Source organism: Lithobates pipiens, unplaced genomic scaffold (assembly GCF_037356315.1).
Source record: "Lithobates pipiens isolate NorthernLeopardFrog02 unplaced genomic scaffold, aLitPip1_a1.2 Scaffold_19, whole genome shotgun sequence".
In the NCBI taxonomy this organism is placed as follows: Eukaryota; Metazoa; Chordata; class Amphibia; order Anura; family Ranidae; genus Lithobates; species Lithobates pipiens.
The window spans coordinates 480,012,571-480,024,860 of record NW_027507764.1 but is presented as its reverse complement, the minus strand read 5'-3'; the positions used below and the strand labels follow the sequence as shown (position 1 = coordinate 480,024,860).

At 39.9% G+C, this 12,290-nt stretch overlaps 1 protein-coding gene across 2 annotated transcripts in view; it reads right to left on the bottom strand.

Moving 5' to 3' along the window:
* ZC2HC1A (zinc finger C2HC-type containing 1A) overlaps window positions 1-12,290 on the bottom strand; it is a 162,135-nt gene that overhangs the window by 90,098 nt on the left and 59,747 nt on the right. For both annotated transcript variants that reach the window (XM_077492915.1, XM_077492916.1), the window contains exon 7: window positions 8,639-8,744. In XM_077492915.1, coding sequence (XP_077349041.1) covers window positions 8,639-8,744 — 106 coding nt within the window. The remainder of the gene's footprint in view (window positions 1-8,638; window positions 8,745-12,290) is intronic.

The following is a 12,290-nucleotide window of genomic DNA, read 5'->3' as shown; positions in this document are numbered from 1 at the left end:
CATACAGTGGCAAGGCGGCTCTCCTGGGTCTGTACAAGATCCTGCACTTCCGGGTCTGGGGTGAGCTCCGCTGCCATGTCCGCCAAACGTTCGGGACACATCACACAGTGTACACAAGCACAGGCTAGGCACCCTATGAGCGCCCCCTGACGTTAACTCCTTCCCTGCCAGTGTCATTAGTACAGTGACGGTGCATATTTTTAGCACTGATCACTGTATTGGTGTCACTGGTCCCCAAAAACTGTCACTTAGTGTCTAATTTGTCCCACTGCAATGTGGCAGTCTCGCTAAAATCGCTGATTACTAGTAAAAAAAAAAAATTTTAAAAATTCCATGGATCTATCCCCTATTTTGTAGACACTGTTACTTTTGCGCAAACCAATCAATATACGCTTATTGGGATCTTTTTTTTTTTTTTAAACCAAAAACACGTAGCAGAATACATATTGGCCAATTCGATTTTTTCCATTTTTTTTTATCAGATATGTTTTATAGCAGAAAGAAAGCAATAGTTTTTTTTTTCTTCAAAATTGTTGGTCATTTTTTGTTTTTAAACGCAAAAAATAAAAACTGCAGAGGTGAATAAATAGCACCAAAAGAAAGCTCTATTTGTGGGAAAAAAAGGTCATAAATCTTATTTCAGTACAACAGCACACGACCCGGCAATTGTCAGTTAAAGTAACGCAGTGCCGTATCGCAAAAAATGGCCTGGTAATGAAGGGGGGTAAACCTTTTGGAGGTCAAATGGTTACTTAAAGACCGCCCCTAGCAGTTTTACTTCTACAGGGTGGCTCTTCTGTGCAGAATCACACATTATTTTTCATAGATATATATATATATATATATATATATATATATATATCTCACACACACACAAGCACGCACACACTGTACGCCTGCAGGGGGCGTGCACACACTACCGATGGGCCGCTTTTGCTGTAATTGTTGACAGCAGAAGCCTTTCCACTGGTGCTGGGCACTGGATGTCCGCCGGCACCCACTGATCGGTGGTAAAACACACAGAACGAGGATTTTATACATTCAAAATTCATTGCGTAGTATGTAACCACTCATGTGTATGTGCATCTATTTAACAGCTCTTTTGCATATGGTTTACCAATGCCTGTTAATAGGAAATATTAGCAGGCATTGGTAAGCTGCCAAGTTGACATATATATATCTATTACGTTTATGGCCCGTGTATGTGTAGATATATGAAAATACTTTTTTTTATCCGTTTTATATTATTGTTACAAATAAATAATGTTTACCAACCACTCTACCTCCACAAGTCAATTGCATCATTTAAAGTCCCACGTTCCCTTTTTCTTTTTATGTACCCGGGATGGAGGTGCATATAATGTGCCTCATTTAAAGTCCTAAACTCCCCCCTATAAAAAAAAAAAAAAAAGACGCACACTGTGTGAATGGGAACACATCCCAAACACATAGAAGAAGAAGGTTTTAAAATTTGACTGCAATAGTGAAGATACAATTGAAATCACACAAGATATACACAGTCAAGTTTGCATGCAAGTTCATCTTGGGGGGGGGGGGGGGGCGATTCAATGAGACATTTGGGACACATTTCTGGACTGGTGGACGATTGATTGAAAGGTCGATTGAAAGGACCGCCACTTCCACGTAAAGATCATTTATTGAATATAAAAGAGAAGATAGAAAAGTGACGGCAAAATGATACATGTTTTTGTAATTTATTTTTTGTCTTGTTTTTTGTTTGTTAACTTGAAGCTAAAGTACGGCTTCTATAAATGTAAGAGGGGGTGAAAAGGACAGGCATGGTCAGCGTTCTTGATAAATGTCCATACAGGTCCAGCCAGCTGATTAACCCCCTCTGCACTGGAAGATTATGATGGACAGGGGGAAGACTATTTCTACCAAATCAGGAGCCATCAGCACAAGGGACAAATCACCTTGATGTTAAGTAATGTCCCTTGTGCTGATTTCTTTTTTTTTTCTTTTTAACTAAACTTAGGCTTTAATATTTCATTTAAACTTTTGATCTAAATTGTCTGGGACAGAACTGTTCTATAATTGCCAGGAATGTGAATGATTCACATGCTGGATCTGCTTAATTACATTGCCGCTGAAGATTGTTACACTCTGTATATTCCCAGCCAAAACAACAGAATGAACAGTTCATTTTGTTCCATTTCCTTTTGTATCACCGCCAGGCTTTCCGTTTCATTATATAACCTGTCAACATTTTTACAATTACATTTTGTTAACCGCTTGCCGACTGCCTCACACCGATATACGTTGGCAGAAGGGCTCGTACAGGCAGAATCACATACCTGTACGTTGCCCTTTAAGAGGCGGCCAGCAGGCGCACGCCCGCGGCAAGCTCCGTGAGTCGGATTGCGGGTCCCGTGGACTCGATCGCCGCAAGGATACCCACGACCACCTCACGGGGAAGAAGAACGGGGAGATGCCAATGTAAACAAGCATCTCCCCGTTCTACCTAGTGACAGTGTCACTGATCTCTGCTCCCTGTAATCTGGAGCAGAGATCAGTGACGTGTCACATGTAGCTCCTAACCCCTACACTGCCAGTGTCATTTACACATGAATCAGTGCATTTGTATAGCACTGATTGCTGTATAAATGACAATGGTACCAAAAATGTGTCAAAAATGTCCGATGTGTCCGCCATAATGTCGCAGTCACGATAGAAATCACTGATCGTCACCATTACTAGTTAAAAAAAAAAAAAATTAATAAAATTAATAAAAATGCCATAAAACTATCTCCTATTTTGTAAATGCTATAACTTTTACACAAACCAATCAATAAATGCTTATTGCGATTTTTTTTTAACCAAAAATATGTAGAACACATATTGGCCTAAACTGAGGAAAAAAAAATGTTTTTTTATATATTTTGGGGGGATATTTATTATAGCAAAATGTAAAAAATAATGTGTTTTTTTCAAAATTGTCGCTCTTTTTTTGTTTATAGCGCAAAAAATAAAAACCGCAGGGGTGATCAAATACCACCAAAAGAAAGCTCTATTTGTGGGGAAAAAAGGGCGTAAGCCACGTCGCACGACCATGCAATTGTCTGTTAAAGCGACGCAGTGCCGAATCGCAAAAAGTGGTCTGGTCAGGAAGGAGGTAAATTCTTCCGGGGCTGAAGTGGTTAAAAGATATTGGATTGGAGTTACAGTAGCAGTGCAATGGTGAGCGGCACTCAGAGAACTTTTTTACCCATACGATATTCCTTACAAGGATTAAGTTTTATAAATATTTTTCACCTATATTCCCCCACCATTAAAGTGTTACTAAATCCACAACAGTAACATCAGTCAGCATAGGCAGTAAAGCATGCTTGTTATACTCACTGTGGAACCTAAGGGGTTAATCTTCTGCATTGTGTACAAAGGCGGTTTGATCCTGTCTTCTCTGATCCTTCCCTCCTTCCACTGTCCCCAATATATTTCCTGGTAATACAGAGCCAAGGGGTAGGCTGCACATGCTCAGTTTGGTGTGCATTGCTCAAGAGTTCTTTTTTTTTTTTTGGAAGAGTGCATGTGATCAGCACTGTCCAGACAGAGGGGTCCTGCAACCTGATAGGACAATCAGTGCAGAGCTATAGCCAGTCACCGATAGACGTCACAAGACTGCTATATACTGCTGATGATATAAAGTATTTAGCCGTTTATATTAACTAAAATTATTGCATTTCCATGTTCTGTGTACTGTGGGAGATCAGATATAGTGATTGCAGGGTCCTGGGTTTAGTAACACAATAAAAAAAATGACAGCTCTGGCATTAAAATACTAGCTGGCTTGGGGTACCCCCTATAAACTAACTTGCTGCAAACCTAGTGATTTTCCACTGAGCTACAACAGCTGATAGTGCCATAGTCTGAATGGGAGGCAGGTGTTGCGCGGGCAGACCATTTGTGGCTATTGGGATGCAGAAGCTGCATGGGCACAGCCACTCATGTCAATCTGACATCTGTGCGGATTAGTGGCCCCAAACGCAGGCTTCCTGCATTTAGGGCCACTCACACGTGCGACTGTCCCAATGGTGGCCATCTTACCCTCACTCGGCAGTCAGCCAAGCTGGGGAAAGGACCCGATCGCCTTTGCCGCTACCGGCAGCTCCGGTAAGCGGCGGAAACCACCGAAGCGTTGCGGGAGGCCTCTCCCGCCACCGATAAAAGTGATCTTGTGGCAAATCCACTGCAGAGACCACTTTTATCTGAAAGCAGACCGTCCGCTGTAGAAGAGTATACCGGGGTTATGGCAGCTAGCTGCTGCCATAACAGCGATATTCCTCTTCAAAGTGCTGCCATATAATGGAGGCGGGTGGTTTAAAGAGGAACTGCAGTCTGCTCACATAATTGGTAATAAAAACATCTTGGCCATTCTGAAGCTTCCCTCCAACCACTTTGCATATTATTTTATATATACTGTGATTCTGTACTTGCCAAATATGCTGCAGAATTCTCCCCCCACTGAGTCTGGCTGCATCCATTTTAACTGTGGGCAGCTGAAGCTGCTGCCTGTTCACTTCCTGGATTTACACACACACACACACACACACACACACACACAGAGGCACACCTGCAGCTCTGATTGGCCCTCTTATGACTCATCCTCCCTCCCTTCCTGGCAAACTTTCACATGAGAGGGAGAGCTGTGCATGAGGTCATAAGCCTAGGCTTTTCACCAGATAAGGAACAGGAAGTGGGCTGTATAAGGGATTTACTGGTAGAAAAAAAAAACAACAAGGGCAGAAGATTTAATAGATTGAAAGTGGAATAAATGACTGAAGTTCCTTTTTTTTTTTTTAAACATTCCATGCCTTGATGAAGGTGGCACTTCACTTTATTCTGGCCTCCAAAATGCCTAGAATAAAAGTATGAACTAAATTGGACTGTTTTATTGGAATACGTTTTATATTTGGACTCCAACCTGAGGAGTGGTGCTATTCTTGTTTTTCATATCCCAATCAGAGGAGGTCCGGAGGTTGCCTGAGCAGTACCTAAAGTATCCCGATACACCTTATTCCATTATAACCCATGGGTGTAAACCCCATTTCGGGATTCATTGGCACAAACTCGCCTTTAAAACCTTTTAAAAAGAAATCTGACAGGATTTGAATGCTTCCACACTCTATTTAAAGATATAGATAGAGATATATTATATATATATATATATATATATATATATATATAAATAAAAGAATTGTAATAAAAACGAAACAAAAATAAATTCTATAAAATAATATAAAATTAAAAACAAAACCTACTTACACTGTCCACCCTCAAACCCCGCCCCCCCCCCCCCCCAAAAAAAAAAAAGTCAAAAAGACATTGAATTGAAAAAAAAAAAGAAATAAGAATAATTTGTAAAAAAAATAAACAATGAATGACACCATCCACTGCCAAACCTCCATCCCACCCCACCAGTAAGAAGCACTGTGAAAAAAAATATAAAAAAATATAAAAAAAAGTAAAATTGTAAAAAACAATAATAATTGTAAAACAAATAACATAATAAAAGACAAAAAACTGACACCATCCACTAAAAATAAATATAAAATTGTAGAAAACTATAAAAAAAAATCTGGTCAGAGTTGATGGGATGATGGATGGAGATGGATGGAGTCAAATACAGGGCAATCTTAGAAGAAAACCTGTATAGCCAAAGCTACGATAGAATGGTTACTTTAGATCAAAGTATATTCATGTGTTCAAATGGCCCAGTCAAAGTCCAGACCTAGATAAAATTTGAAGACATCAATGTATAGCTCAGTCACCTGCAGAGGGGAATGGCCTGGCCCACAGCTTATTGAAGTACACAAAAAGTGGGATATTGAGTTAGAGATGAGTTTTGGAGGACGCTCGAGCTAATCTCTAAGGCTCCATGGAGGACGTTCAAAAAAGGCTTTCTGGATGTCGGATTGCTGGCAGGAAAACGCGGCTTTAAAAGCGCATTTATGCACCTTTTTTAGCGTCAGTGTTTTCAGGCTTTTTTTTTTTAATTACACCCAACTTACATTCAGCTCTGCAATGTAAAAAACGCTGATAAAAGTGCTTTTATGACCGTTTATGTGCATTTTACAGCGTTTTTTGTGTTCAGAAGAACTGCTCTTGAACACGATTTTAGTGCGTTCAGACAACAGCCCATGAACTCCCCTGCTGATAAACTTCAAAAAATTTCCATATGTGCATGGACACATAGAACAGCATAGAGGGGAGATTGAGAGCTGTTTTAAAAAAAACAAAAAAAACGCTCAAACTCCCAAAAACAGAAATGTATCAGCTTCAGTGTGCATGAGGCACAATAGTAAGTTAGTAATAGGGAATAGATGGGCTGCAAGAAGACCACAGGCAATACTGAATATAGGTGTTAGGGTGGACTTCCACTTCAAAAATGATTGTAAACATTCACCTTGTAAGTCCTCTTGCACACAATACTTCTTTTTGAGCATCAACTTGTTTTTTTTTTTTTTTTTTTTGTATACATTTGCAAGCATTTGTGTTTGTGCAAATTCACGCGCACAACTTATTCTCACTTTTTTGTTCTGAAGAATATGTAAATGGCCATGTGCGCGAATTCGCACACTTTTGTGCGCAATCACGCATATTTGCCTGCATTAGGCATAAATTACTGACCAAAAATGCAGATTTTTCTTTTCTTTTTTTTTTACTGAAGAATGCACGGCTCTTGTTTACGCCCCTGTGTGCATAAGCACAATTAATGGGCTGTATTTTAGCTCAGTAAAAAAAAACCAAAAAAAAAAAACCCTGTACTCAGCTTTTACAGCCCATTCAATTTAAAACTGAAACAAAAAGGCAAAACATTTGTGTATAGATATGAAAAAAAAAGTCACATTAGAAATACCTTTTTTGCCCTTTTTTTATAAGTTTGTAAGTGATCACATTCCCCCTGCCCCCTCTGTTCTCAGCTGCATAAGAGCTGGGGGAGGAGAAACAGCAGCAGGCTGAGTTTACCAGTAAGTGGCGAGGGGGGGGGGGGGGGGGGGTTGTCAGGACAAGTCTGTTCATTGGAGGAGAGCAGGCTGAGTTCCCAGTACAGCTAGAGAACTGACCACAATGTGTTCTCCTGCTTAGCGTGGTCAGTTTTTACTAGGAAAGCAGAGGGACTGGCAGGGAACCAAGGGATTTCACACAAAGGAAGCAATACAAAGAGAACTGGATCTATCTGCTTAGTTAATGTGGTGCACGCTACTTCTCTAGATTATTGGCACAGGAAGATTGTGATAAGATTTCATAAATGCGTGTTAGTATTAGGGTTACAGAGAAAGTTAGTATGGCGAAGCCTAAGTCCCCATTCACACCTGAGTGTAGCGTTTTCAGGCAGAAAATCTCACAAATTTACCACGATTTAGCTGCGTTTTTACCACTTTTTTAAACCGCAATTTTGTACAAGTCAAAAGAGTCACCAATGTAAAGAGCCGAAAAACGCCAAAATCTGCCTAAAAAACTAAAAAGTTCCAAAACTTGTTTGAGATTCAGGCGTTTTGGGGCTTCTGGCTTCAGGCATTTTGGAGTGGAGATGTGAACGATCTCCATAAAGAATTTTTTTTTTCCCCTCCAGCATTTTGTAGCTTCAGGCTTCAAGCTATAAAACGCTCAAGTGTGAATGGAGCCTTAGGGTAAGGCCCCTTTCACACTGCCGTGACTTGAATGTCACGCGGGTTTGCCACGATTTCAGGGAATGCCCGTGTAAACTTGAGGTCTGTGGACTTCAGCTCACACTAAAGTCGGACCAAAGTAGTACAGGGACTACTTTAAAGTCGGTGCGACTTGAAATCGCACAGATATGAATGGTACTCGTTGGAACTCATGGGGTAAGACTTGTCATGTGACTTTGCAGTCCCAAATCACAGGACAAGTGGCACAAGTGTGAAAGGGGCTTAAGTTCTCTTTTTCAGCACCAGCAGCTCTGCACACAAAACTACAGGCACAAAGATCCCAACACCTGAAAAGTAATGTACCATCCAGATACAGAGCTGTAATAAGTGTATATGAAACTGTATTACCTGCCACGATATTTGATTACCAAGAATAGCTTACTGAATTTTCAAATATCCCCACCACAGTGCACAGGCGGAACAGCGACAATGCTATTCACTAATGCAGCTTTCCGGGGGCATCTGTCACTGATGGAGTATGAGGACACTGCTGGCCGCACTGTGCAATGTAGTGAAGCCTGAATGGCATACATCAGGTATATACATTCCGTTCATTTTCCTTCAACTAGCTGATCGAACAAAATAAAAAGGCAGATCCCTGCATCAACACAATGATGTATGATGCAGGAATATCTCCCGCTGTGCGATCGTATTCTAACAGGGGACTCTATAACCCCCTCCGCCAGGATACAATGATCAGCACTCACAGTCATTGGCTACAAGCACCGATCTAATGCTGGTTTTCCAGCAAGACCGTTATGTGATGAGATAATACTAATGGCCTAATAGCACTTTTAATGACAGATCAATATAATTCAGGGAGCAAAGGCAAGCAAAGCCATCATGTTATATTCATATCATAATATATCAAAACGATCGGCATCACCTCACCCAGCTTCCACTAAAAGCTTCTGAATTGAGTGCTCACTTAATCCGTTTAACCTTACCCTGTTTGTGGAGATGGTATGGCAGGATTTTTGCTTGCAGGGGAAGACGGCTGATAACGATTTATTGCTGTTCCACTGCCCGATGCTAGCTTTGCTGAAGGTATACCTAAATAAAAGTATAATGCAAGGACATAAGTATACAAAAAAAAAAATAACCAATTTTAAAATATATTGTCTCGGATGAAGCTAAAAAAAATGATGAAGCTACAACAAAAATGTATTTTTACTTTTCACATGATGGAGGTTTTGAAATGTTTAACAACTGCTTAAAATAAACTTGCTATAAACTTGGGCAATTATAAAGAAGTACCGTATATAGTGAATTAAATAGAAAATAAAGGTTACTGTTAGGGTCCTTGCAGCGGTTTATCACAGATTTTGGACTTGAGTTTTTTTGCACTATGTATATTATATTATTATGGCCGACAAAATTAATTAAGTCATTTAAATGCATGATATTAATAAAAAATTGAATCAAGTTAACATTAACATAATACATTTATTAAAATTAAATTATAATATAAATTATTATATATATATATATATATATATATATATATATATATATATATATATATATATATATATATATATATATATATATATATATATATATATATATTATAGGCACTATTTTTTATGGAAATCTTTTCATTTTTGTTGCATATACCGTATGTCTAATTGTTTTTTCACATTATATATTCACATTAATTGCACTACTGTGAAATGTAGATTTTGATTGTATTTTATTTCACCCATTTTATATAATTAAGTATACAGTGAATAAAATACAAAATAAAGGTTACTGTCCTTGCAGACGGGCAGTAAGCTTACCACCCTCTGAAGGGTGATCCAAAATGGATCTTATTTCAGAGAGAGTGCACCTGCCTGTTTTTTTTTTTTTTTTAACTGCTAAACATCAATTTTACTGGGCAGTTGCGGGGCAACCCCATTGATCTCAAAGGGCAAGTCTGACAGGTGGTGCCACCTGTCAAATGCTGAAGCCAAAGTTAAAAATCCCACGATGTGTACAGCAGTGTCAGGCTGTATTGTTAGAATTTGGGTAATCAACCTCCCATGTGAAAGAGCCCTTTATAAAAACTGCATGTCAAACATTTTAGTAGATCCAGGCAGCTGAAGAGTAAGTGCATATAAAATCTCCATGTGTTAAAATGATCGGTCTGAACATACCCAACAAACTCCTTTTCCTGTGACCTGGGAAAAGTGTGTGTGCCACTCAGGCTCGATAGGGAGAGGGTATGTAGACACTGCATCCGCAGCTGCTGCTAGAGTGCTGGCAGGGTTTGGAAAGGTTCAAGAAAGGAAAGGTGCCCCTGAAAGTCTCACATCTATGATGTCCTGCTGCAATGAATGGCGTGGCAACCTCAGCTTGGACTCCGACCAGGCCATGTCCCAACGCGTTTCACTCCACCCATGGAGCTTAGTCATGGGGATTTTTTTCCTCTCAACTTCCAGTTTTAGTTGTAAGCAATACAAGTAATGCACCACTCTGCTCATACTACATTTCCCAGGATTCAATGCACCTGGAGGTTCTACTGAGCATGCATGCTCATTGCACTTTGCATTGGACGGTACAGTGTGGGCCAAGATGTCATCAATTGGCAGTTTTCTGTGTTAAGTGCCACTATGGATATGTCAGTGCATATTACTGTAGTCTTTTTGGATACAAGCACAGGAGGGAGGCTATGTTCCACCCACAATAAGAAAGCTGGAGCTCGGGAGATTGGAAAACCCTTTTGTGGATGTGCTGTCTGGCAACGCCATTAGAAGGGACAAAGACAAATACATTTTGAAGGTACTGGATTTTTGCCCGCATTGGCTTTAAAGCCAATTCCCAAACTTCTACTATAATAGCCAAATATATCCCCATTTGCCCACACCTCCTCATTGGTTCTTTAAAGTAAAACTAAAAGGCAAACATTAATAGAATCTAATATTAGAAAAAAAACTAAAAACTAAAGGGCATACATTTTTGTGTTTTGGACAGAGTGGAGAGGTATTAGAACACCTGCCAGGTTTTTATTGCTGTCTTTACCCCCATTAGGGAGAGTCTCTATTCATCCTGGTGACTGCTATCTCCAAATCAGGACCATGGTCTCCAGAACAGAGGAAATCCTCCAAAGGGAATACTAGTTTTGTTGTGACATTCATGAAATTCACTAACTTTGGAGGGGTGGCCTCTCTTCCTGACGTGGCTATGGGACAGGAAGTGAATGGACATTTCTTCAAAGGGATTAAAGCCATAGATGGTGCAACTTTCTTTCATGCAACCACGAGTTACCACAAGAAAATTTCTCGATTCCCCCATCAACACAGAAAGTATTGATGGGGGAATCCCTTTGGTCAAGCTATTGCGTTCTCCTGGAGGTGGGGGGCTTCGGTGAGGGCAACAGTCTCTGCTGGGAGAAAACACACACACACTCTGTGATTTTTGCTAGCAGCGTTAGCCACTGGCAATAAGTGCATGAAAAATCCGAAGTGCTGGTTTTACCAGAGTTGATCGATTGATCAACTTGGGTAAAATGAACCTGTCCATACATGGTCCCTGCTGAACCGTCTGAAATTGGAAGCATCTATGGCCGGCTTTAGATGACAAAACACCTGACAGAGGTTACAACCCTCCCTTACTCAATGCAAGATTTAAAAAATAAAATGTTTTCCTTTAGTTATACTTTATTGTAACTGGCAACCTTACTGACATGTAGAGAGAGACATTGGGGTTTGGGGAGATGGGAACAAGCTTGAGTGATTTTTAATGGCTATGTTTAATAATTAGTCACTACATAACTCGCCCATTTTTTAGAAACAAGGTTTTGTAAAGGATTTGAATACAATTCATATATGAATTGGTTCATATGTCAGGGAAACCTCAGAAGAGCATATATTTAAAATGAAGGAGTTACGGCAGGGTGCCATATTTAGAAAGAAACAGAAATATTCCTGGCCACTAATCTAACACACAACTATCACTATTCGCTATTTTGCTCAAAATAACACATTGATAGGCTGCACAGATGAGGTAGGTATACATTTGTCAAATAAATTAACTTTTGGTCAGATGTTGTTGCATAGTTTTTAGGGAATCCAACTTCTCAGTGATATGTCCCATCCACCAACAATTGTAGTGACCCTTTTGCATGCCTGCTACCCCCATGTTCATAGAGACAGTTGAGGCATCCCTAGAGGTGTCGTCTGAGATAAGTTCTCAGCTTGTCTCCTCAAATGAATGTCCTATCTGCAGCAGCCTAGACCTGGCCATAAATGAGTCGTTTTTCTTTTTTTTTGTTTAGCCAGCAGGCGGGAAAAAAAAAATCAAATTTCTCCATTTACATAAGTCCCCCCCCCCCCCCCCCAGGACATTGTATTCCGACAATGGGACACTCCACTCACTGTCATATTACACTGATCAGTGGATGCAGCAGCTGATCAAAAACAGTTTTACAAGCCAGTTTCACAAAAGTCCATCTAATGGTCAATTTTTGTCAAACAGAGCTGCCTACATATTGATCAAAATCAGATGATGGATTTTGATCCATCATCTATAATCAGCTTAATTCTAGGACAAATTTAAATAGTATAAATCTTCAAATTAGTCTTTATTTTTTAAATCTTAACCACTTGCTGCCCGCCA